General features: G+C 37.6%; 1 protein-coding gene across 5 annotated transcripts; it reads left to right on the top strand.

Moving 5' to 3' along the window:
- Window positions 1–183: 183 nt before the first annotated feature.
- Window positions 184–26,868, top strand: KYAT3 (kynurenine aminotransferase 3). 5 transcript variants are annotated; one of them, XM_080406657.1, is made up of 14 exons: window positions 184–236; window positions 4,639–4,739; window positions 7,879–7,937; window positions 9,200–9,344; window positions 13,049–13,198; window positions 14,399–14,485; window positions 15,877–15,999; window positions 16,090–16,210; window positions 20,134–20,210; window positions 21,110–21,199; window positions 21,821–22,007; window positions 23,002–23,075; window positions 23,517–23,603; window positions 24,930–26,868. In XM_080406657.1, the coding sequence occupies exons 2-14, from the start codon at window positions 4,641–4,643 to the stop codon at window positions 24,990–24,992; spliced, it is 1,362 nt and encodes a 453-aa protein (XP_080262783.1). In that variant the 5' UTR covers window positions 184–236; window positions 4,639–4,640; the 3' UTR covers window positions 24,993–26,868. The 5 variants fall into 5 exon arrangements, with proteins under 5 accessions (XP_080262783.1, XP_080262781.1, XP_080262782.1 ...); XM_080406655.1 differs by having other exon boundaries at window positions 4,611–4,739; XM_080406656.1 differs by having other exon boundaries at window positions 192–236; window positions 4,621–4,739.
- The last annotated feature ends 677 nt before the right edge of the window (window positions 26,869–27,545 follow it).

The following is a 27,545-nucleotide window of genomic DNA, read 5'->3' as shown; positions in this document are numbered from 1 at the left end:
ACCCGCAATCTCTCTCGGGCCGTGCAGCTTTCACGTTCTCCTCGGCCGCTCACGGCCCAGCCGCTGCGGGCGCTGAGGGCAGAACCCCCCTGCGCCCACCCCCCCCAGGCCGCCATTTCCCTCAGGGCTTTCCCGCCCCTCTCCCTCAGGCGCCACGAGGGAGCGCCCCGCCCCTCAGCTCCGCCCCGCCCTTCGCGGGCGGGAGCGCGGTGGCGGGTGGAGGCCGCGCCGGGGCGGTGAGTTGTGGCGGCGCGGGCCGGGGGCGGAGGCTCTGCCCTTGGGGCCTCTCCGCTGAGGGCCCGCGGGGGAAGCGGCCAGCGGCGTGCAGGGCCTTGCGGGCCCCCAGCCTGCGCCGCGGTGGCGGCCGCGGTCCTTGGCTGGCAGAGCGGCCGGGAGCCGGTGCCCGCGGCCCGGTGCCTGAGGAGCGTGCTACAGCGTGTCGGGGCGTCCCGTGGCTGGCGGGGGGGTCGCTGGTCCCGGCAGCTTCTGGCCTTGCAGCCTGTGTGCTGGGAACAAGCGCTTCGGGCTGGGGGGTGCGAGGGTGGGGGGCGGCAGCGAGAGCTGAGTACGGTACTGAGGGGCTAAACGGCAAAGCTGCTACATGAGGGGAAAAAAGTAAGATCCCCACCCCCCTGCAGTGTAAAATTTACTTTTCCACACTCAGCTTTCTCTGTTCCATTTAGATTATGGAAGAAGAAATTATAAAATGTTGACCTCTGTGACAAATCCTTCACATAAAGCAGTGTTTGAGTTCAGTGCCTGTAATAAGAATAACCAGCTTGCTCGAGTCCAGCAGTTTTAGCAACAGGTCTCTTGGCTTGACACATCAATTATTAGATAGTTGGGAAAAAAAGTTTTGAAGAGGCCTTGGTGAGCACCCTTTCTTTAAAGCTTTCATCGTATAGCTGCGTGAAAAAAACAGTCAAAGGCTTCACAAAGTTTGGCTGAGATGTGACATTTCCCAGGTTTGCGTATCCAACAAATATTAAACATAACACAAATATAACAGGGATTATATTTACATTACTGTGGTGGCTGATGGACTTACAGTATTTCCAGTAATGTTTGCTGCTGAGACTGCACAGTAAAATGAGACCACTTGTTACATGGGAAAAAATGCAGCAGAGCAGCTTAAGGGATCTGACTGTCTTTCAGGTTCAAAGGCATTGTTTGTATGGCGGTGGTATAACTAAAGCTCAGAAATGAAGGAACACCAGCAACTGGCCTTCAGTTTTAAAGGGAAAAATTCAATTAATTACCAACATGTAACTTTTCATTAAATGCCCTTGTGGTACAGCAGCATCCAATGTCATGGTACTGTATGACCAGGAGGCTGGGCAGCTGTGAAGGGAGCAGAAGAGCCTGCAACTCACAGGTTGTATCTGTGCTGGAGTGGTTATAGAGCACACCATGAGCTGAATGATTGTTAATATGCAGATGTATTCAGAGAGTTCCCATGACAAAGTCTAACTATATCTTCCAGTCTAGTTTAAATCACCAAATCTGAGTTTAAACCAGATAGCAACCAGAACGTGCCTTCCTCCCAGCCCCACTAAAAAACATTTCCTGGGTTGACCTTTCTGGTAGTCTTCCTTGCTTTTCACTCCCCTAAAAAAATAGGAAGCTGCAGGAGTAATCATTTGTTATCCTTTCTTCCCTAACATGTTAATTTTCCTGTTTTCTCTGTAAGTATGCAAGCCTGAATTCCAGGAGGACTGACAGGAGTTAAAGCATGATTGCTTCAGAGCACTGAACATTAGAATGGGGTGAAAAGTATTCCTGTTCATTTCTGAGTTTAACAGACATGACTCTTGGCCAAAAAGCCAGTGCCTGGCTCCAAAATTGAAAAAAGAGACATTAGTAAGACTACCTTTTCATTCCCCCACAAAGAACAGTGCATTTTCTGTCTCAGAAGAACCTTACAAATTTTTAAGAGAGTTGAAACAGGGTTTGCAGTACCTCTGTAGCTGCCTAGCACTGTGTAACTTTCCTGAGCTGGAAGAAACTTTCCGTCTTGGTGAGGAAAACTTACCTTAGGACATTGTAAAGCATCTCACTGATGTCTTATACATACTTGGTCATTGCCAAAACACATACGGAGGTAATAATTAGGCATGCACTCATCCTAAAAGTAACAGTAAATAATTCTCTTGAGCCTGTGATATGTATTACCATGTGATATAGTTACAGTGGGAATGTTTTTTTTGGGGGGAGGGGAAAAAAAAAAGGACTAGGTATTGCATTTTATGAGATCAGTTTGGGAGAGTTTCAGGTTATATTAAGGAGGCCTTTGCTTGTACCTCCTAGACTAGTTTAAATGAAGGTATTCAGTGTTGCAGAAGAGAGAAGAAGCATTTTTAGAAAGAAAAAAAGTCAAAGTATTTTATAGGAGGCTTTCTCATTTAATGGTCAGTAGTCTTGTCTTTTGAGTGCTCTGGAGTCTGAACAAGTGCTGTATAGCATTTGCTGGAAAAGTGCCACAGATTGAAATGCAGTGGGAGAAATGTGGGACAAGGCATGGTAGTGCCTTGACTTTGTTTACTGAGGCTGTTCAGCAAAGTATTGTTTCCATTATGTTCCTCATGAAGTTTTCACAATTTTTACATTTCTGTGGTGTTAAACATGGATACCGTTTTTTACTTTAGGTATTTCAGGTACTTGGAGAGATTGACCATGCCACCACGATGCATGCTTTGCTGTCTACTCATGTATAGCAGATCGGTGTAGTGGTGTCTACTGCTCCTCATGCTATGTTGTGGTTTTGTATGATTGTCTTGGGTCAAATAATGGCTTGTCAAATACCAGACTGTCTTTCGGTGCTAGAATTATTTACAACTGCTAATAATCTTTCTTACAAAAGTTGCAAGTTAGTTTTGCATGTAAGTTTTGCAAGTTTTTTATTTCATTTTGCTGCTTCTCAATACAAAATGAAGCAGGCAAAGATATGCATGTTTGTCCCTCTGGGCTGACTACTGCAAGTGTTAAGTGTGCTGCCAGAGTATTCCTGTCTCTGGTCTGACCCTGGAAGAACAGCGCTATTGTTATAGTCACATTTTAAGGTAGTAACAGTATGTTACATAAGTAGTTTTTGTAAGCATACACAAGGAGAGAAATAGAGGCCTTCACAATCTTTTTGATTTCATGTAGTTATTATCAAAGATTATGTCAAATATGCTAAGTGCTGTTATTAAAAGTAACTTAAAATGTATTTACAGGTCTTTTTAAACAGAGGTGTTTCTTTTGTGTCTTTCAGAGTACTTGCTGACTAGTATCAAAGACTTAATTGCTGTTTACTTTCCCTAGTGCTCAGGCCAGCAGAGTTAAGGAAATTGCCAGGGTTTCTTCTTGTAAAGGAAGCATCAATGCATTGTATACTTGGAGATTGCTAAATGCAATGGGATTACAGGGGTATTAATCGAGGGGTCTAATCGAGTTAGCTACAACTCAGTGCTGTGTGAGAAAAAAACTAATTTCAGAATCGAGACTTGAGTTTGTAGCACTGGAATAAGAGAAAGTTTAAAACTTAACTCATTCAATAAGGCATCCTTAAAAGGGAGTATTGGTTGACCTTTTCTATTAGTTTACATTGGAAGTGTAAAAAACACTTTCTTGTTGGACTAAATCCATTCTTAATGAAAAAAATCATACTTTGATACGGAATTACCTTCTCTACTTGTATCTGCAAGGCTTGCATGGTAGTGTTTTAACAGGCAATGGCATTCCTTTGTTTCTAATACAAATAATATATTTTGTTTGTTTGTTTTTGTTTTGCACATTCATGTAGCAAAGGCTGGAGGGAAGCAGGGATTATCTGTTCTTTAATGAGTAAACTATGGAAAACAAAGTTAATAATTATATTGCTGTGGCTACTGTGTTTCTGACATTGGTCTATGGGTTACATGTTTTTCTCTTACACATTCCAGTCATTTTGATAATGTCATCCAATACGTATGTTTAAAAATACACTCTGGAAGTGGTTGCCTGAAGTACCAGCTCTTACTTCTTTTTTATAGTTATTGATTACCAGGGCACATTTTCTGTAGTCAGTGAATGATCTGTTACTCCACACAAAGCATCCTTTCTAGCTGTCTGGTTTTTGCTGTGGATCAAGTCACTGTGGCAAAAATTAGTGTAGTTATATAAAGTGTGTAGGCCTGCCTCTCCAGTGTGACTGGGGATCTAATTATCTGTTTCACAATACCTGATTTGAAACACTGGAAAATGGAGACCAGTTTTAAAGCTGTGTGTCTTTTTACAATTGGACTCTTTTTCAGTTCTGTCTAAATGGCAATTGTAATAGCAATTTTTTTTACACAAACACATTTTCACAACAATTCTAACAGAGGCTTTGAAACTTGAATTCCATTTAGTCTTAATTGTCATTAAAGGAAAAGAAGATTGGTGCTGTCAAATAGAGGGAACTTTCCTTCTAGATGACATTCAGAAACATTTTGCAGCCCTGTCAGTTAAAAGTTTTCATCCTCTATGCTTACAAATGTGATAAGGTAATAATACTTATTTCAATGAAAAAAACACCCATTGAAGGGAAGGGATCCTATCTTTTAAAATTGCTTAGTGATGTGTAGAAACTCATTCCTAGGATCTGTAAGTTTTTTTCAGGTCACATTTATTATGCAGGCATGCTTTTTGCTTCACGAAGCTTCTGTTGCCTTGGCGTTAGAACATACCAACTACGAACAGATTTGCTTTCCAGATCCATCAGACTTGCAGCCTCTGCAGTAAGTATTCCTTCAGCTTCGTAAGTAAAACTGTTTTGTGCAATATTTTAGAGACACACTAATTTTGCAGTGTTGCCAAAATATTTGCATTATCTGTGTTTTATTTCTTGCTACTTCGTTCCAAACATTTAACATGAAGAACAAAATAAGATGTTTGAATCAGTGAAATATTTAACCACACTAGCAAAACAGAATTTGGCGATTATTGCTTTGTGTATCCTTTTCAGTCTTTAAAATCACATCTAGCACATTATCAGGCCAGAAGGATTGCCTAGTTGTTAGGGCGCTAGAGCTTGAGATACAGGAGACAATCCCATGATCCCAGCTTTATCACAGACTTTTGTGAGACAATTAATTTATATGTATCGCGGTTTTTGTTTAACGAAATGAGAGTAGCAGTGCTTTTTGATGCTGCAATAATAAGGGCTATATAAGTACCTCAAACATAATTTTATACAGAATCTTCTCCATTTTCCCAACTTATAAGAGTGTGTAACTTCATTTTAAGTCTTCCAGTTTTGTTGAGAGAAAACAGGGCTTTGCAACATGGTAGGTGGTTGGAAGTCACACTCTACATTGCATATAGAACACTGGAATGTAGATTGTGTTCCCAGGTCAGAACAGGAGTTCAGGTAGTCAGCAAATTGTTTCAACCGTAGCACATGTCAGATCCTTCAAAACAGGTGTTCAAACCATTATACTGGACAGTTGTAGCATATTTTGCCCATATGAGAAGTTTCTTTTAGAATGCAAGCCACATTGAAGGTCAGCTTTTGCCTGAATAAATTTTTTATATGTTGTAAGTATTTGTATGGAGTTTGGATATTCTCACTAAATGTGTTGAAATCTAATCCTGGTGGGTTTATTTAATTATGCACCATGTAAAAGTATTTGCTTCTATTATTATTAAACATACTGCAGTTCAGTTTAATCACAAGTTTCTTTGTATTGGGAAGAAAGATAAATATGAACAGCACCTGATTTTCTGTCAGGTGCTTTCCATGGTAGAAGGTGTTAGGGAAAGCAGGAGGTCAGAGTGAGGGCTTGAGGAGGACGTACCTCTCCTGCTTAACACATCTTAAACTCATGGAAATACTAGCCCTGCACCTAAAAATGGCTTGAAGATTATCAAGTGATGACATAACTAGGCTAAAAAAAAAAGTCATAAGAATTCTCATGACCTTCTTGAAGAAAGAATGCTGCTTGAGGTATCATTTAAAATGGCAGTTAATTGGTTACCTTTCTCAAAGTGATAAGGTGGATCTGAACCCCGCTGTAAGCTGAAATCTGTGAAAACCTGAAAACTAATGCAGGGCCAGCTATTCTGTTTTAAAACACTTTCAAGGCACAAGAAAAAACAAATAAATAGGAAGACTTGAATCATTAAATATTTAAATTTAAAACAGTATAAGAGCTGTAAGGTGAAGGCTTACTTGTGAATACATTTTTAGCTAGGAAAGGTTACTTAATGCAGTTAAGATTTACGTTATAGTTAGTAATAAAAGTCCTGCAGATAGTTATAAAAGTCCTGCAGTTGATAAGTCTTTAGCTTTTAGCAAATTGAAACATTTCAAGAAGAGCTGGTCAATGGAACAAATTTACCCATGGCAGCACACAGAATTCTCATTATTAACTGGAAAGATTCCAGGTAAGACTTCTTATTCCTTGCAGTACAAGAAGTTGTCTAGCATGCGAAAAGATGTGTGTGTCTCAGTCTGAATAGTACCTGTGTTACTTGTATTTATATAGTACAGCCAAACATTGATCATATTTACCAAGACATACACTGTAAAATTGGATTCATCCTCTAAACCACATGTGTGTTTTTAAAAAGATGCAGTACAGATTAGCTGGTCAGAACTCCCCTCTTAACTCCCCCTTGTTCTGTGTCAAGAAGTACAACTTGACCTGTCTTAGTTATCTTAATGGTTTTCTTTCTAGGACAAATAAAAGGTGTCCTGTGCTTGATTCCTCTGTTGTTTGTGCCTCATAGATGAGGTCAAAATCGGATCTGTAGAGAAGACATATGAGCAGAGAAGCATCTGTTTAAATATATAGCTTCTCATTCTTCAAATTATTATGTATATGGTAGCTTCATTACTGTAAACAGGTTGAGTGCAAACGTGTGCCTACATAATATTTCTACTATGAGTAATTCCCATTGATTCATAGTTGAAACTTGGAGTGTAATGGAAATGCTGAGATTTTCTTCTCAGAGTATGGTAGCTAGAATATGGGGTTTTAGTATTTCAGACAATAATAGCTAGCAGTGGTAAAAGTTACTAAAATTAGTAGTTTAACTCAAAGAAACAGGAGTATCTGGAGTACTGAGGTACTATGCAATGCCTATGTAATTTTTTTCCCAGTATCAAGCTGGTTTACAAAGGTAGAAATAGGCTTGCCCTTTTTTTTGTTTGCACATAGAAATAAATCTTTTTTTTTTCCCTAACTTTCTTTTCTCTTTTTAGCTTAAAAATACCACAGCTGTCAATAGGGTTTTATCTGCCTTTAGAGAGAGTACTCATTGAAAGTCTATTCTAAAGCCATTTTCCAAGACTTTTGGTTTGAATTGAATTGAAGGTCTGAATATACTGCAAAAATATGTTCTAATGTGGTTTTGCCGTGCTGTAAGTAAACATTTATTTAGAAGTTTTAAAAGTCTGAATGAAAATAAGAAGTGTCTGCTATTTTCGTCTTACCTATCAATTTAACAAATAAAATTACATTGAAAATGCACACTTTCCGAACTGGATTGAGCAGGAATTGGGCTAGAAATAATACATTGTTAGTCTTGCATAGAAAAGAAAAAGAACGTATGTGCCCTGTTTTTTTTAAGTCATTTTCTAAAGCTGTTGTGCTAAATTTTGCCTCTGCTCCATCCTTGCTGAAAGTTCAATGGCTTTAGATAGTGATAAAAGAGAATTTACCATGTTTTTATGTATTTTCTTGTTAGTCTGAATTCAAGCTATTAGAAGCTTTAATTGAAAGAACATGTCTATAATTTTGTATAACTACTGAACTCAGCTGGCAATGGTTTATCTGAGAAGGCATGAAGGAGGGTTTGTCATGCAGAATCCAACAATATAATACTTTGTCTTTATTAACAAAACCCTTCTGTCTCTATATTTTGATCTTGCAGACAATGGCCTTCAGACCCAAAAACACAAGACGAATTGAAGGCCTTGATAGCAATGTGTGGTAAGTAAAAGCAAAATATCTGTATTTTCAGAAAATGTTTTTGTGTGCTATATTTTCTTTACAAATGTATAATTATTGTCAATAAGAAGATACACAGCACTTGCTATCACTACTGAAATATATTTGGCACCTGCTTAGCAGCAGTGAACCAAAATCTATTAAAGGTACGAAGGAATTTTTATTCTTGAGCTTTAAATATTAGGCTTGGGCTTCTCTTCATCTAGTAAACCACATAAGACAAATATAACTCTTGGGCATGGTAGTATAGCTGACTTTCAAATTTAAATGTTAATTTTGTTGAATAACATATTTCAATTACACTTGATTTATGTTTACAAAATGAGTCAGATTTCTTTTTAAAGCCATTATACTTGTCTTTATAATTTAGCTCATTATTTTTAATACACTTTTTTTCTAGCTGTTAAATTGGTCTTAAAACAATATTGGCATCAGTGGTAAATATGGGATTGTGTTAGTTGGTCAGAACACTATTTTGGGCTTACATTAATTGCATGTATATATGTGTGTATATATATATACACACCAAGTGTTTCGGTTGTCCAGCCTCAAATTCATTTTCAGTAATTTGTATTCATTTTTGACAGAACTGTGATGTTATGTGGGGTTTGTTTTTTTTTGCTTGGTGGGTTTTTGGTTTGGTTTTGTTTTTTTTAAATCTTGTTAACATTTGGTTAGGGAGGAAAGGGTGAAATGCAAAGCTTACCTGTGAAGGGAGGGAAAAAAAATGTTCAGGAATCCTAATGTTTGTATCTGGCAGGCTATTAGAAATAGTTAATGAACAGCCTGAAACTGTTGCCTAAAATTATCAAAAAATATTTATAGCACTCTGAGGTGACTGGATAGTTTAAATGACACCTTCACTTGACAGTGTCTAGCCTTTAAATCATTTATCGTGCCTGTTCCAATTAGGTCTACTTCATTTTGCAGAGAGTAGTGTTCTATTTCTGCCCATATCCAGAGTTACTGTGTGTTTGTGCCTGTACACATCTGAGCACAGTTCTGCTGGCAGAGAAGTTATTCTGTGGATGCAGAAGGTCAACCTTTTCTTGGGTTCTCTCTGGCTCCTGTGGTTACTTACCATTGTGCCAGCCCCTGCGTCTCCATGTGAGCACTCTACTTAAACATGTTTCCACTGCTGTGAATTTGGCAAAGTGAAATACTTTTTTTTGCCTTTTAATGCTAATGAAGGAAAAGATAATTTTTTTCTGGTGGTTTTACTTTAAGATATTTTTTCCCTTTAGGGTTGAATTTACAAAGGTGGCTGCAGATCCCTCAATTGTTAATCTTGGTCAAGGCCTTCCTGATATATCCCCTCCCGCCTATGTTAAAGAAGAGCTGGCAAAGGCAGCAGCAGTTGACAGGCTGAATCAGTACACACGAGGCTTTGTAAGTACTATGGAACCTGAGAACCCAAGTTCAGTGGAGAACATGCCACAGGGGAAAAAACTGACTTTGGTGAAACTGGTTTTATCTGTAGATCATACTGTTATGTCCCAAATTACGTTGATCTAGTAGCCTTATCTGTTACTAATGAACATCCTCTGTGTAGGCTTCTTCAAGGCAGAATCCTTCAGCAAGAGCAAAATGGTAGAGCACATCTGGGATAGATTGTCTTGGAAGAGTCTGTTCACAGTTTAAAGAATGTAAATTACACATTTACCTCTGATTTCGGTTGGCGTAAACATGGATTAGATAGGGTAATGGTAGAACGAGAAAGAAATACGTGATTCACCCGTAACTTTTAGTAGATTTCAGTGGAGATTTGGAAGTGATGAAAACAGTAAGTTTTTGCCTCTGGAAGGTAGTCGCTACCCATTCTGTAAGTTGGCTTGTAGAGTGTGTGTCTTGGGCTGGGTGTGAGTGTGTGGCATTTATCATTGTCCAAGGCAGGATAGTCAAGTGGACCATTACTGTTTTAGTATGACCACTTCCTTGTTTGTTTTGTCCGTCTTTTATTTTGTGGCAAAGATAAACCATTTTGCCCAATTGAGAATCATGTGTCAGGATTGCTACAAGACCCGAAGGAGTCTGGTATTTTTCTGTATGATCCTGTTATATAACAATGATAGAAAAACATTTTATACACTGGTAGGCCAGTGATTTTATTGGTAGTTGTGGCATTGTCGTATATATATATTCCAACACAACTTTTTGCCTATTCTCTGTGAATCTGCATGCATTAGAACTGACGGGAAGCAGCAGTGGCCAGCATTTCCCTGAAGGACAAGCTGCCTCAGTGAGCAGGGTGGAGGCCTCGCCAGCCAGGGCCCAGTCCCACAGTACCTGAGCAAGGCAGGCCCAGAGATGGTGGCTGAGCTCTGCCCACATCGCCAGGCCAGCTTGTGGTGATGCCGTGGACCTGAGGTCAAGGCAGGACGTCAGTCCATGGGTCGGGCCCGGCAATGCTAACCATGGTTAGACATAACCCAGTGATCACTGGGCAGGTCCAGGGTGACACAGCGGGTCTAAGGTCAAACCACAAAATCAATCTACAAGTAGGAGACAGGTTCAACAGTCTATGGCCAGATACAAACATGGCTATAACTGAATTGCAGACCAACAACCCCACTGTACAGCACTTAAATGGAGCGACTGGATCAGGGGTCCCCAGATAAGGTTGGTCAGGGCCATTAAGGCCTATTAGGGCACTCGGGGCCCTGGCAAGAACAGAAACAAAAAGAAAATGTTCCTGCCCCCCCCCCCCCCAGTGGCTGTAGTCTCATTCCATCCCTCTTTGTGTCACTGAAATGAGGAATAAGAAAACTCCTCAATGCCAATGTAGCATTAAGAAGCAGGTATTCCTTTATTGCAATGCTGGATGCACGGGGGATCGCTCCACCTAACATGTGTACTGTATGTTACATTTAGGCAAGATTATATAGACCATACATATGTTTATACATTACATTTCTCAGAAGAAGCATACATATTCATTCAGTTTCCAAGACTAGGTAGTACTATGTTAATTAAGCATCGTGCATGCTTCTTACATGTTTTTTAGAGTTTTCATGGGTGGGTCTCAAAAATAGTCGATCCTATAGTTATGGCTGACAAAACTGAACGTCAGTTTGCTTTCCTAATGTGGACTATCCAGATTTGTTCCATTAGTTTCCTATACAACAGTTTCCTCAGTGACCATAAGTTTTAGATGACTCCTTTCCTCTTGATGTGAAATCAGCAATACGGTGTTACAGGACTAAGGCTGGTTAGTTATTTTCCATAGTGACTATACTGAAACAAACAACAATACATGGTAACATTTGGTTCATTTTGTTTCATCACCTTTAGCTATGTGCAAAGAGTCTGGAAGTACAAGATGTGTATATGTGTGTGTGTGTGTGTATATATATATATATATAAACTTGAAAGTATAAAGCAATTATTTTATGTTGGGGACACACACAATATGGCTGGGATTTAGTGAACTTTTGGGCTAAGCATTAGTATGTTCATCACCCATGAAAAGTACCTGAAAAGTTTTTGCTTACCAGGCAGACAAGGTTTTGGAGGAGCCTTGGAACAGAGGGAAAGGTTACAGAAAGAATGGGCTACAGTCTTACCTTCTGACAGTTATTCACAGACTGATTCTTCAAAGCAATTTGCAAATCAAGCATAAATATAATTTTCTCAATGCATGCAGTTATTCAGTATTCTGGCACTTTGTTCTTTATTTTCAAATAGTTTTATAATTCCCACAATAATTATTAATGCTTGCTGCTATATTATACTGTAGACAGTAATTAAAGAGGATTTTTTAGCAATATTCCCGTCCTCAGCCTTTGCACTTCTTCTACAAACATCTGCACTTCTAAGGTTTTGAGCACAAGTATTTCTAGTAGCAAATATGGGAGCGATTGTAGTTGACTGGCTCAGTATTAGATCAGACATACACATGTGTGTATAAAATGTTAGAGGTGTGCGAGCTCTGTGGATTTACCACCTAGCACCCATCTCTGCGCAGACTTACAATAAATGACATCTTGGCTCTGTGTGTGAGATTGGCTCTTAGCACACCGGGTAATGAACTCCATGGGTGAGACAACAGGATGCGTATGAATGATGCACATCCCCCTGATAATAGAGGCATTGTCTCAGCCCTCTGCAGCGCTTGGACCTCTCATTGACTGTAGGGCTATGGCCTGTAGAGTGGCCTAACATGGCTTGGGCGGTGCAGCATTCCTGTGTAGCTGACACACTCATGGCAAGAAATGTCTGTCAATTGAATCAGCGCTGACTTGTAAGTCTTGTTTTATAGTAATGTTTTTGTTTACAGAAGGTTCATGATTTATGCCTTGTGTGTAGAGGTACAGTGTTCAGTATTTTAGAGAAGGATTTTTGATACATAGTTGCGTTTTCTCAAGGAGCTGTTTTCTATTCCTACCAAGTATCCAAAAAGAAAAAAGATTTTCACAGCAGGAAATCTGTAGTCTTCTTGTGTAAACAGAATCATGCCTTCTTATTTCCATACTGTATATGATCTTTGCATGTTTGTTTTCTTGTTCTTTCCACATTTTGAGAAAGGTATGTTAACCACCATGTCCCTGTAGGGGACAGAAATGGTATTCTGAGATTTGGGCTATGACTATATGAATCATTATTCTGATTACAAGTGCTGTTTATTAGCAGTATATAAACAGAATAAAAAATTTGCCCTTGCACCAAATATTTTTTATTTGAAAGATAAGGAAGGAAACAGAAGGAGCTTCAGCCAGAAATATGGGTGGGGAGAAAGAGACTCTGAAGGAGGTGTGGATGAATTGGTGTCAGAGAATTCCAATCTTTCCTGCTGTCTTTTGTCCTGGCTGTCCTATAGGTTACCCGGAGCTAACCTGAGATGTAATGATAAGACAGAAATTAAAAAGCATCAGATATATAAAAAGAATTTCCTAGTAAATATGAATAAATTGAAACCACTTTTCTCCTGTAATGTGCAAAAAAACTTTAAAACATGCTACCATGTTAACAGCTGTTAACACTCATTATGTATTTTTCTGTTTCAAAATGTATTATTGTGTGGAGAAGACCCCAAACATAGGCTTTGTATGTTGTCAGGAAGACACCAATCAGTTGCATCTGTTTGCTTTGAACAGGGACATCCGTCGCTGGTGAAAGCCTTGTCTCAAGTGTACGAGAGAGTTTGTGGAAGAAAGATTGATCCTCTCACGGATATCCTGGTGACCGTGGGAGCTTATGGATCTCTGTTTAGTACAATACAGGCATTAATTGAAGAGGGAGATGAAGTAGGTTTTTATTTTAAATATTCACGTGTACTCACTGAAGTGAGAACTTGCCTGTTTTTTATTCATCCACTTTTAAATAAGTTTATGTTGGGACTTCTTTCTGATCTCTGTTAATTTGATTTGTTACAGTTGCACATCTGACATTTTCAGAAGCTGTGTTCAGCAGCCTATCCTTTGGATATCTTCTTAGCATTCACCCACTTACAAACTCCTTTCTTTCATACTTGTGGTACCTGTAGCAGTTGTTTATCACTATTACTGTTAGGTGACACAATGCACACTGATTTCTTATTTGATAAAAATTGTGGGCTGTGTCTGCAACAGGAGACTAGGAGTGGCACAAAGTATTATTGGTGTTTGAATAACAATTGTATATCAAGTTCTGTTTCAGACTATCGCATGGTAGTGGCATAGGTAGCAGAAAAGTCATTTAAAAGAAAGGCTTGTTAGCTTACTGTACTAGCTGTGGTCATTTATCCCTTCACTACTGATGTATCCCTTCTTCACAAAGATATTAAGTTTTAGGAGGATGTTTGTACCTGTAATGGACAAGAACTTTTTGTGTTGTCATGCATTTTGCTTTCAGTGTTTTGTTGGTTTCACTTGTATAATGTATTCTCATCTTTCTTTCTTTTTTGTTGCTCAAACAGTCACTTCTCTCTTTTTGTAATGTTTTTCTGCTATGAGTTTTTGGGATTTTTTTGTTGTTCTGCTATTATGCAATTTTCCTTTAATTTGTTCTTTTTTTTTTCTACCTGAAAATTTTCTTCTGATAAAGTTTGAGGACTTAAGCTATTCTTCTGACATTTCTAGATACTTGGAAATCCTCAAATTTCATGGACAGAATTAGAGCACTCATGCTGTGGTTCAACAGTTTGCTGTTGCAGTCTCCCATCTCTGCCTTGCACCTTCAAATCTGTGTGCTGGACCCGAACATTCCTAATATTGTTGTCTTAATTGTTGTAATGTGTAACTGTAGAAGAACAGCCTCTGTGTGTTGTAAAAAATGAGTAGTGCTTATCGTACTTAGACTGAGGAAATTGGTATATGATGCTCTAAAAGGAGGAATATTCTGCAATGTTAGATCAGGATGGAGTGCCAGAAACATGATCAAGTAATACCATCAAAATAAATCTGGAAATATGATGGTATCATGCATGGTAAATCCTCTGTTTCTGATACTGATTATTGTAATTTCAGGTAATAATAATAGAGCCATTTTATGACTGTTATGAACCCATGGTAAGGATGGCGGGTGCAAAGCCTGTTTTTATCCCACTGAGATATGTGAGTAGCTTTTTAAAAATTATTTATCATATAAAGTTTCTCATCTATATTCAATAAAGTTTGATGAACACCTTCTAGGTGATGCTTTTCTGTATAGTTTTTCATAACATCCAATTATATAAAAATGAGATAGATTGCTATAGTGTAGTCTGAGACAACAATAATCCAAAGAAGATAGAATATTTTATTAGTGTTGGAGAAGGTGGGACAATGTTTCTCATTTACTTTAATTTCTGCATTCTGAAAGCTGATCAAAATTCCTTTTTTGTATGTCATCAGAGAATGTTTTCAGTGTAGATAAGGGAAGGAGGATCACATTATCAGTGCAATTTCCGTATCTGCTGGTTTTCAAAAGATTTGGATTCTGATTCCTTCAGCAATTCCTACAATGATAGAATACAATTTCTTTTCCAAAACCTGTTTACTAATGAGCGATCATGCAGTAGACATATTTCCTATACATATGAGAATTACCATTTCCTTTATTGGTGAAAAGGAATAATTTTGCTATGGGTTAATTTTCAGATTGGTACTGCTGGCATTATGCTGGCAGCTTACAAGGATTGTTATGGATGCAAAGTATTGATCCTGTTACTGTTGCCTTGGGTGACTTGCAGCCTTGTATGGGGAGGGGTGAGGGGCTCTTTAGGCAGGATTGTTGCACGAACACCATAAAATCAGAACAATGCAGAGTGACCGAACCTCCAAAACTGCAGTGGAGGTGAGACTGTTCCTCTGATGCCTTCTTTCTAGGGATGTTTTGAGTGATGGGGTTCCTCCAAGTATTTTCAGATTCACACCCTTGTTTTTGGTCTGGACCTCTCCCAGTAATGTGCAGGTGTCAGAAAGTTAGTGTGGCCATGCTCTTTGCTCTCTGTAGCAGCTGGCCCAAACTTCTGTTGTCCTTGTGTAATACCACAGAAATTCCAGAGCCTCAGTGGTGCAGATTTTTAACTGTTTGGTCATTTTCAGGTGGACAAGGAGGAGGAAAAGACCTTGAGTCTCTCCAGTAGTGATCAATCTTTCCAGTCAAGTATGCACGTGTTGGTTCTAGTGTCTGTGAAGGCCATAAACTCTCCTGTCATGTGACTGGGCTTCCTGCATTACCACTTACAATCAGCATGTGTGCAACCAGATCCTGGAAACCAGTTCCTGGGGGTGCTTTGAGACAGACAGTGGCCAGGACAGGACAGCCACTAGTGTAATATTTTACTTTGCTTCTAGCCTGCCTCCCTGTTCCTAGAAGTGCCTTCTCCCAGGAAATCAGGACAGATTGGATAGGTTGAGAAGTATGGTTGTGAAAGTGTCTGAGGGTGATGAGTTGTGTATCTCTGTTTAGGCTGTAACATGTTATATTCAAGTAATGCATAGATTTATTGGGTTTCTTATAGAAAAATGATGGAAACTCTGCATCTAGTGCTGATTGGGTCTTAGATCCTGCTGAACTTGCAAATAAATTTAATTCCAAAACAAAAGCAATTATTCTGAATACTCCACACAACCCTCTGGGCAAGGTAAGAGTCCTGCTTTAACACTACTGTAATTTCAGAGTATGCATTAAATACTATGATTAATGCATTGTCTCTTACTTTCTTGAATGCCAGGTATTTACCAGAGAAGAGCTCCAAGTTATAGCTGATCTCTGTATTAAACATGATACTCTCTGCATCAGTGATGAGGTGTATGAATGGCTGGTCTATAAAGGAAATAAACACATTAAAATAGGTACTGATTTTTTGTGGCATCTTAGAAGTGATTGAGGAATGATGTTGTAAATGTACCTCTCGGAGATAATGGTTGCTAGAAGGAGCTCAAACTTCAAGCTTTGACTATTTTACAATGTTTAGACTCTACAGACAAGAGCTCCTCCCTTTTTTGAAAAATATTTTGAAGAATACTTTCCAAATCGAATTTCCAAAGCTCTTAAGTGACTTCGGAGCAGATATCCATAGAAACCAGTGGGACCGATTCTCACAAGTCAGTTACGATCATCTGAATATCCCGTCCTTATTCAGTTACTTACAACTGCTGTTCATGTATGTATATTGAACTGTGCTTTGCTGAAGAACTAATAAAAGAAACAGGGATTGAAACTTCCTTCTCCAAATACTGCAGAGATAATAATTGAGGGAAATGCATAATAAGAAACATAATTATTTTTGCTCCACTACTTACAAAAAGAAATAAAGAAAAAGTATAACGGTTAGTGTGGAGATGGTGTGTGAACACTGTTGCTCCAAAGTGCAGGGTGTTAAACAATAAAAATTCAATAAACATTGAACCCAATGAAGTAAGTCACTGCATGGGCAGTGTGAAAGCATGCTGAAGTCTTCAGACAATTTTGTTACAGGAGTAAAACACCATTGCAAGAACAAACCAGAAAACCAAATATGATGTTATGACCCTGTCCCTCTTGTTTTACTTCTTGATGCAAGTTTCACTGAAGTTAGTGGAATTACTCCCAGTGCCTCAGAACAAGTGAACCTAGGGCAGGTTATTGAACTCCTTTCCCAATCCTATAATACTACAGCTAAGCATTTATGTAGAAATTTCTACTGTGGTGATCTCTGTTTGGATCTGCTGATGTATCTTAGCTGGCTAAACTCAAAAACTTCCTCCTTATATGTACAGATGTTTTGTTTCTAATGGTAGCATCTGGCATCAACTATCTGTTATGATGTACTTACTGACATAACAAAGGCACATTTCAGTTGTGCAACAGAGACAATTAGTTGAAATTAAACAACGAAACCAAGAGAGATTAATAAAACTTAGACATGAAAAAGCTTAGCTTTTTTCCTGGTGTTACCACTGGTTGAATGCTGAATAACTTTACCTCTATGCTTCAATTCCATGTGTGTAGAGTAGTAATAAAAGAAACTTTCCATTAGTGGGGCCTACATCATTGTAAAAACTGAATCTTATAAATAATAAAAAGGAAATTGTATCTAAATGACCTTGCAATGCTTATTACTCAGCCACACAGTCACTGATCATACGGCTGCAGTACATTGATTGTATTGGCCATGAATCTGTATAGGCTATGCGTCTGTTTTGAAAGTGGTCTGATTTCATGGCTCTTGTTAACGCCTTGGTAGTGATACCTTCTTCAAGAACTTCAGACACGGAAGAAGGGGAACATTTTGGGTACATTCAGGTGATAGTAATCTGAGTCAGTGCATCCTAACAAGTTACCACAGTAACTGATAACATGTGGCTTATCATGTCCCTTTTGCAAAGTAAAATGAGTTAAATTAAAGCTTTCTTCATGGGCTTAGCAGGTGGTTCACGTAAATAGCTGTTCTCGGAACCAAAATCTCTGTGGGTGGTGTGAGGTAATCCATTTCCCTTTGCAATGGCAGCAGGTCCAAATGTTTGTGTTGTCAGTTACACTTCACATTAGTGGACAGGTGGTGAATTCTTAAGACATAGTAACTCTATTGTTTGTTAGTATCAGTATTGTCATTTTAATGCTTCAAAACATTTCCAGTTGAACATAAGGTATTATGTACTTTAGCATAGAATGTAAAAATATCATGCATTGATAATGCAAGTTAAAGCCTAGACTTGGTCAGCTAGGTTTAGGTACATATTCTCTAACAGATCCCATGATATTATCTTTAACTTTAGTGTTAAAATCACTATAAAACCTTCAGGGTAACACTGTAAACAATAATATTATTTCAATAAAAGAAACAAGATCTACTCTTTCTAACTGAAGTTTCTTAGATATTTTTTTCTTGAAGTCTACAAAGATAATACAAGAAAAAATGAATGTGTTATTTCACTATTTAAAAACTTTTATTTCCATATTAACCTCTATGTATTCCATCAAATGCAGGGACACTTTTTTTTGTGAGAGATGCAAAATGGATATTGCATCAATTTACAGGGTCTGATGGTTGTTCTTTAATACAATATAACAGGGGGTGCTAGCCACAGATCATAAAAATAGTACAGTCTTTGTGCTGTCACTGAAGCAGCTTTCTGTAGTGTGGTCAGATCATTATCTGACTTCCATAAAACTGTGGACCTCCCCTAAGCAGTGATTAGGGTTGCAGTGGCAGATTTAGATATTGCATCTCATAACTGAGGATTCTGAACAAGCCTTTCAACAAGCTGAGTGCCATCCCAGGTAGAAGGCTTATTATATGTCTTAATTTGCACTTCATTCGTTTTTTAAATCGGAGTCAGACTTGGTTATGGTGTCATATAATGATGTTGCCATGTGACACGGAGGTATTCCCTCTCAATTTAAAACTTGCTGCTTGTAAAAGCAATGGAACTGCTTCTTCCCCTGTGCCCTTTACTGCTGCTGCTGTTGGGAATGCTGTTGCAGTCTGCCTCCAAGGTTGAGTTCCTATGACTGTATGGCGAAACAGTCTCACTAGAGGGCATTAGCTTGGAATTCAGTTCTTTTTGCTGTCTGAGAGAGCTAGTTTGGTTGCCTTTAGGAAGTGATCTATACTCTTGACCTAGCTAGCTAGAAAACGCGTCTCTTCAAACTGGCTTTTTGTTTTCAAGGTCACAGAGTAGTTGAGTGAATATGAGTTTCTTTTCTGCTGTTTTCTTTTTCTTCTTGGCAAGTGTGCTCAAAAAATTATTACATGTTTTCAAATAACTGCAAAGATTTATACCATGTCTAATGCAGATAACTGTTGCAAAAACTTCCTTATGAAATTAAGTGGTTTTACTTGGAAAATCTTTGTTCGTTGGTCTCCCTATAGAGGGGATTTAACAAGTGACAGATTCATTGGTAGTGGTTCTAGTGTTCCAGTGAGGTGGAGGTGGATGTCGTTCATCACTGCAATTGCAGTAGTGGTATAAGCTTGTCTAATTTTGTGTCTCAGACTTACATGTGTCGTGATTTATCTGTTTCTGTTGAAAGTGAATTAAGTTAAAAGAGTCCAAATAGAGCTCCCCTGAAGCAGTGTACAGAAAAAAAAATTGCAAACTACAGGGAGACATTTGTTCTGTTATCTTCTTGGAAAAGAAACAGGATTTTGGTCTCCTACCAGATACAAATACAGAGACAGGCCTCCATGTGTCCCTTCATCCTTGCAGACATCCTTAGCTAGCTGCTATTGTCAGTCCCAGGCCTGTTCAAATTATATAATAAAGTATAATTTATTTGCTCACTCGGCTAGTTTTCTGATTGTTACAGTGTTTGGTTCTGGGTTAGAAGTCTCAGTAATTCTTTTCTTCTGATCTCTCAGCCAGCCAGCGACACTGAACTGGACAACTCTATTAAAATGGTTTGCAGTGCCTGACTTAATGTTGTATATGGTGCGATTATCAGGCATCAGAAATAATGCTGTCTTAGGATGAATGGCTAGCCACTTCTTACATCATACCTTTCTTCTGAATAATTATGCATTTTAGCTGAGGCTAACTAACATAGTTTTCACAAACTATACCTCTCATTTTCTGCCTCTTCTTTCTCCTTTCATTAATCCTTACCTTGTTTTCGGCTCACATATCCTTTCCCATTTGTTACAATTGCTATAATTTTAGAATATTCTCATTGCTTACTTAATATTCTGCAATGATATATCAACATATAGCTCTGAACTAGGGGCAGTACAGTTTTTTAACTACATGGAATATGTGAGTGCATCTGTACCCAATTTATTTTATTTTATATACAGCTACATTGCCAGGTATGTGGGAAAGAACAATAACTATAGGAAGTGCTGGAAAAACATACAGTGTAACTGGCTGGAAGGTAAGAAGAATCACTATAAAAGAGCTCAGTTATATAAATAACAGAATGCATTTATTATGCTAAAAAAGCCTCTGTTTGTATGACCTGTCTTTTGAAAGCTTCTGGCAAACCTCTGTGTCTCCAAAACATGAAGATAACATTCAGTTGGAGCAATTACAGCAAAACACCCATGTTTTAATTTTCTTCTTGTCTCTTGATTAATTAGCTCTTGTGAGAAAAAAATAAATATAAATAAACACAGTATGATTTTTTTAAAAAACATCAAGATTCTGGGAGAAGACATGGATATTATCATATTTTAACTTTTTCAGTTTTGTGGTGATATTTTCAGATTGTGATAATGGTATGTTTTGGAATGGCTTGTATTTCTGTAAAATATGTAATGATAATATTTTGCTTGACTCTAAAATACATGTCAGAAAGTAAACAAGAATTTTTAACCATTTGGCAACTAAATTCTTTCTTTTTTATCACCTGTGTTCAAACTTAACCATAACATCTATGATTCAGTAGTGAGCTTTTGCTTTATGCTCAAACCATCTTTGACACAGGAGCTTATGAGATGGAAAGATTCTAAAACAATTAGGGATAACATTCTTAATAAATGCTTAGTTTGTTTTCTAAGCCTTGTTATATGAAGAGTTAAAAGTTTCCTCAGTACCCTGTGAGAGATAGAGTTCATTTCACCCTGTTGTCTCAAATCTAGAATTTTTTAAATGAGATCATTCAACAAACTTTGTGTAAACCGGCTCTTTTCTTAATTCTTTGTCAAAACAAATTCAGTACCAATTCTTAAAATAGAAAAACTTGAGACATCAGCTAATTTTAATTCTTTGTTTGTTAATTTTTGGTAGCACCACTGCTGTTAAGTATAACATATGTATGCTTTCTTCCCTTAGCTTGGTTGGTCTATTGGCCCCCAGAACCTGATTAAGCATTTGCAAGTTGTTCACCAAAATACGCTGTATACTTGCCCCACTCCCTTACAGGTAGGTTCATATGGGGCAGAGGAGGTTATTTTGTGGTGGAGCAGAACTGTAGGCCTCACTGTAATAAAACAATAATCACAACAATGAAGTTTCAGTTGTCAGAATATATATTCTGGGGTGCAAGAAGAGGAGACAAATTTGATCAGCTCACCAGACATTTAAAAATAAAATACAAAAATAATCTGTCTTGCAGATTCTTCTTTCACCTACAAACTGCTGCTTCTTACATAAGACATGACAATTGTAGTGGTTTCTTAGCAAATACGAACAACAGTTGTTGCAATAAGGTTTTACTGACCATTATCTCTGTCTACTGCTTTCTAGTATTCTATGATACATTATTATCAATAATTTAAACTTAGCTTCAATTCAGATTGCAAACCCTTATGTGACTTCTGCATATGATTCGTGCCTAGCAAATGACTGGGTGCTTTGGGTGTTGCCGCAGCACAAAGTGACAAACAAATTACATGCTTGGATGTAGCTTGTGTAATTTGTATATGCTGATTTGCTTAATAAGGGCCAGAATCAAAGAAAAATCCATGTGATTTCAGTAGGAAGTATGTGAATGTAAGTTTACTGAGTGTCCATGAGTACTTTAAACATCGATTATGTTTCCAGGAGGCTTTGGCACAAGCATTTTGGATAGACTATAAACGCATGGATGACCCAGACTGCTATTTTTACTCACTGTCTCGAGAGCTCGAAAGCAAGCGTGATAGGATGGCTCAGCTACTTCAAGAAGCTGGACTAAAGCCTGTCATTCCAGATGGAGGATACTTTATGATTGTCAACGTTTCTACATTAAGTTAGTATAAAGTTTATTAAAAAGGGTGTGGAAAGCAAATAATATAGTTAATCTGAAAATGCAACTTTCATTTAAAACTATATTCTCATTTCGTGTTTGCATAATGTTGTCAGAAGTGCTAACTAGGACTGAAATTTTCTGTTTGACCTTAGCCTGAGAGGTGGATTTTATAAGCTTCAGCAAAGCCTTTGTGATCCTAACTACTGTCCATGTTTTGCAAAGCTTTGGCAAGGTTTTAAGGAGGATAAAGGAGGTGGATAAAAAATTCTGTTTTCAATAGGTCTCTGATTATGAAAATGTTTGAGAGCCAAGTACCTTCCTGTCATACTATTTGTACTTTGCCCTTTCTGGTTGGTTGGTTGGTTGGTTAGTTTGTTTTTCTTAATCTGAAGTCATACCCTGAAGGCTCTTTGAGGCACTCTGATTTATAAATACTGTAAAATATTACCAAAATTTACAAAACCTTTTGGAAGTTTTGGTAACTTTGGAGGAAAAATTGCCACACAGAAACATTTTCTAGTTCCACATTCTTCACTAACTTGTCCTATTGGCACTTGACATTCACACGGAAATGTTTACACACAGTGCTACCATGTGTCAGAAAGTTTTAGATACCCCAGCTGCACAGATTAAAAAGCTGTAGTTGCAGTGATTATTGCTATCCAGACAATAAATGCATTCTTCAGTACCCTCCACAGTCCTGATCCCTCAATAACCCAAACTTGAGGACTACTTAGAGTATGGCATAGCTTTCTTCCAAAGCTACATGTCTGAATTTGCTTTGAATGGAGAGCAAGTGCTCAGGTCAGAATGGAAAAGTTAAGTCTGTTGGCCTTTTTAATTGTTGTAGTGCAATTTTTAGTTATATTTAAAAAATAAAAGCATGCATCTTTATCCTTAAGTGCTAACTATAATCAAGTGCTGCTAATGGATACCTTCCCAGTGGAGTCTAGGAAATCTTACAACATGTTTGTTTTAAATTTGATTTTTTTAGATGTGGGTCTCTCTGGGAAAGATGACAAACAACCTTATGATTATAAATTTGTCAAATGGATGATAACATCTAAGGTAAGTTGTCTTAGTCATACTCTAGATTTAGAAATGCTTTTCTATTGAAAGCAAGAGCAGTGCAACTGTACTTATTAAATAATGTAATAAATTCCATTCAAAATATCGCTTGGTGTTTATAGTAACTGCTGATAACGATGTGGCTAAAATATTGCTAAATATGCTGAGAATGTACCCTGTAGGTTTGTGTTATGTCCCAGCACTTATCTTTCAGCATGCTTAAATGCTAGTTGTACAAAAGTACATTTGAAATGTTGTGCCTAAGAAAAGTAATTTGAATTTATTTAAGCCTAGCTAGTGCATACGAAACCGAACCTTGTCTTTCCCTCACATGTTGGGAGGGGGAGTTCTTGAAAAGGAATAGTAAAATCATCATGCTTAAAATGTTTTTTTTTATACATATATAAAATAAGCAAATAATATTTCTGGTTTATGTTTCAGAAGCTGTCAGCAATTCCTCTTTCAGCATTCTGTGGTCCTGAGACAAAAAGGCAGTTTGAAAAATATATACGGTTTTGCTTCATTAAGGTAAATTTGTGTCCTGGGAAGACTTAAGACTCCTAGAAATCAATGCAGTACAGAAATCTGCAAGAGGCTGACTTTTATGTTTTGCTTAGGATCTCCTGGACTGGATGGTTTTAGGAACAGAAAGTTAGCATGGTGTAAAATTCAGTACAAAATAGCTTCAACTGCCTTTTTGCTGAGGGACTTTAAACCATAAATGTGGGTGACATGGCTAAGAAGGGTAACTGGCAGAAGATAACAGGGTGGGTAGGCCTTTTTTAGATTCCTCTATTGATTTTTAAAAGCATTCTTGTCCAGTCGTGACAGTGAAAATGAACGTCACAGGTATGCTGTCAGTTAAGCTGAATTGTATAATCCAGAGCAGAGTGTGAGAGAGAAGTCACCTTCGGGTTTAGCTGAATTGTTTGAAGATGCATAAGGTTTCACAGAAGCTCCAAATTATAAAAGAAAACAGTAAGTTATCTTACATGTTTTTTGTGAATTGGCTGACTTTTGCCATTTTGTGAGCACGTTCTTTTCACATGTTCTTCCTCCTGTTGAATCTATTCTTTAAAAGACTGAAAGACTTTGGGGACAGATACATAAACTTTGATAAGCCCACAGCCCTAAGATGTTTCCCAATTGTTCTGTAACAGAGTCAGCATAATGGAACATGTGCAACTTTCCAACTGATGTAGTATAAAGATGAGAGCCTTAGCTTGAACCAGTAATGAAGGGGAGTTTCTGCTTGTGTTACTTAGTTACTTTGTAAGTATAAAGACTATGATATAAACTGAGCCAGTAACAACCAGGATGAAACTTGCTGGTTGTAAATGTGACTTGGCCGGGATGAACAGCACTAATCATGTCAAGTTAAAGACTACTTGTATGGCTACTTGTATGGTTGTAGCGAAGCCACACAACTGGCCAGTGGAGAGATTACCCATATTTAGTGGGATTACGCTTAAGTAGTTCACAGCATAACTTGGTTGCATGGAGATTTAAAAATCCCAACTGTACACATGAAGATTAGGAAGCTATGCTAGCATGTCTCCGATATAGAGCCGCCAAGTACGTCACTGCATAAATGCCAGGCATTTGTATAAGAATTATTGCTTTCACTGAATTTGATTTTAAATTTACCTAATAAATATTTGCAAGGAATCAGCACTGAATTCTTTGTGTAGTCTAGGTTTGTAGCTGTAACTGTTAATGAAAAACTGACTGACAGATATTTACAGGATGCAGGTGAAACTGCCAAATACTGATTTGGGATGATATAATCATGACTGCTACTCTCTTTTAAAGAACTCCACACTTGTAGTAATAGTGATATTCCTTGTTTTACAGAAAGACAGCACACTAGATGCAGCTGAAGTGATCCTGAAGAACTGGAATAAACAGACAGCCTGATTTTTTCTAATTAACTGTTCCATCCGGTATAATTAGTAGCTAATAGTAAGGGGGGTTTATTGCAATTTTAAGAACAAATTACTTAATACAGTACAGAATTAATGTGACATTGTAAATAATTTTGTGCTGCCACCTGCTGAGGAGTTAAAACAATGAATTACTGAAATATGTGTGATGCAACTCAGATGTTTGTTTTCAGTCTTTCCAAAATCATTTACTTTTTTCCTAAAAAAAATAAATAAGAAAATCCGTGGGATTCACTACTTCTACTGAAAGACAAAAAAATTGTAGGACCTTGTAAAATAAATAGATGATATAGGTATTTTAAAACCTATAAGAAAAAAGTGGGAGCATTTTTTTTTGTATGAGAGAACATAGGAACTAGGGATGACACTTAAACATAGTGATCTGTGAAATTCAATAGCCTGCAATGGAGGAAAATTAAGATATGCCTCATATTAGATGACTCATATTAGTGACTTTCTACATAATACCTACCTACCCTGTCCATGCACACATTGCATCAGTATAAATAAAGTGATTGAGTTAAATCTATACAGTGTTTATAGTATAGGCAAGATTGAAAAGTGGTAAGTTGCATAATTACTATTTTATTTTTCCACGATATTAATGTGTGCTGTTCTGAAAGTATTCAGTCCTCAATAAAGTTACAGAAGTGGCATCTAGAATAGGAATTCTATTTACTCATGTCTGCCTACTTATTTATTTATTACATGGATGAATCTACAAAGCAAAATAGAAGACTTCTTTAGAGGTTCCTTCACAATCAGATGTACAGTGGCACAATCCTATCATCCTTTTTCTTACCATATTCAAAACATTGGTAACTTCACACCAAACTTATTTCAGACTCTTTAGATCTAGGGGGATCATAGAGGTGGACCTAATACTGTGCTGTGAAGTCAATTAACTTTGTTTAAGGGTCAGTTGATAAAGGACTGTTTCAAAAGAGATCAGTATGGAGGATTCCTTTCTATTTGCCGCCTTTTTCAGTTCTCTCTGCCATCTTTTCATCCACAGATGAGTTTCCCGCTAGCAGAAGCAAGCCAGGCAGGTAACCTTTTAAGGCTGTGCGTTTTGTTCTCCATGTTATTTCTATATTCTTCCCACAGGCCTTATGGTGGCAAGCCTGAATGAATTCAATAACTAGTTTTGCAAATATTTTACTAATACTATGATCACACAGCTGGAATCTTAACTGAATTCCATCAGACTGACCATGACCAGGGCCTAAAAAAAAGCATAGGAACTGGACTGTGAGAACAGATGCTATGCTTTTTTATTAGCATTTCTTGGTCTTGGGCTTTTTGGAGTCCAGTAGCTGGGACTTCGGTAGTTTTTGTAGCTGTCTTGCACTGCCATTCCCCAAATCTCACCAAAAGATGTTTGGCTGGTATTTTTAAGGTGGTGTGTAGTCTTTGTGTAGAAAAATCAATTTAGTTATTCAAATTAACTTAACTGAAATTTCAGCACGAATTTCATGTGGAAATTCCTACATTAAATTACAGGAGGAGCTATTCTTTATGATATTAGATTTCTGTGAAATCTACACTCTATTTTACAAGGAGTTTAAAATCTGTTTATCTAAGTTGCACTGGGGAGCTGTGCTGTTGCAGGAACTAAGAGGACAGTGCAACAGTCTTATAGAGCTGCATGGTGAATTGGGAAAAGAAAATGTAAAATAGTCTGCTGCTTTAACTGAAAAGTAAATTTTTATAAAATTAAACAGAATTTTCTAGCATAAATACATGGTAAAACATAGGCTTATATGTAATGTTTTTATGATTATGTGAATCAATTTTCTAATTTCTTAAGCCTCTGAAATGATACGAAATAATAAAATACTTGAATTTTGGTTTCTTGTCCTTGAAACAGGTGCTTCTCAATGCAATTAAACCTTATGCAAGTAATGGTATTTTCATCATTGTTATATATAAAGAGCTTTAAGGATCATTGCATCATGCTTCTCTTGAAGATAACAGCTACAGAGCACAATTCTCATCGTATTTTTTTAAACCGCTATTTCTACAGTCTAATATTTCCCTAAGATAGCTGGGGTTTTAGCATGTAAGCATATACATAATTAGGTTATGTGACCTCATAACAGCAGTAAGGTATTAAGGGTTCTTCCATTCACCACTCTTTACAACGTTTTTGTGCTGTGTAAAAAAATAATAAAAAGAAGGCACATTTGAGTACACTTGTTTCAAAGACTTGATATACCATGCTTATATTACTCTTACTGGCAAATGGGACACCCTGTGTAAAATTAATCTAGAATGTGCATGAAAGAAAAATAATATGCAGGGCTGAAAAGGAAATTCAGCAAACTATAGCAAAATAACTTTTACATGGTTATGTTTGACTGTTTTGAATGTCTTACTAGTATGCTAATAACTTGCCTGCTAAAGCACCAAATTTAAGTTGGGTCACCCAGGTGCAGAGGCTTACTGGTGTACTGGTTTTGTCTGGGATAGAGTAAATTTTCTTCATAGTAGCTACTATGGGCTATGTTTTGGATTTGTGCTGAAA

This window comes from Falco punctatus (assembly GCF_963210335.1).
Source record: "Falco punctatus genome assembly, chromosome: 11".
Classification (NCBI taxonomy): Eukaryota; Metazoa; Chordata; class Aves; order Falconiformes; family Falconidae; genus Falco; species Falco punctatus.
This window is presented reverse-complemented; position numbering and strand designations above follow the sequence as displayed.

Excerpts from the sequence above, each read along its gene's own strand:
- KYAT3 (XM_080406657.1), top strand. The coding sequence starts at position 4,641 with ATGCTTTTTGCTTCACGAAGCTTCTGTTGCCTTGGCGTTAGAACATAC. Across the intron at positions 7,938-9,199 it reads GGCCTTGATAGCAATGTGTG|GGTTGAATTTACAAAGGTGG; the intron begins GTAAGTAAAAGC and ends TTTTCCCTTTAG. Across the intron at positions 22,008-23,001 it reads TGTCAACGTTTCTACATTAA|ATGTGGGTCTCTCTGGGAAA; the intron begins GTTAGTATAAAG and ends TGATTTTTTTAG.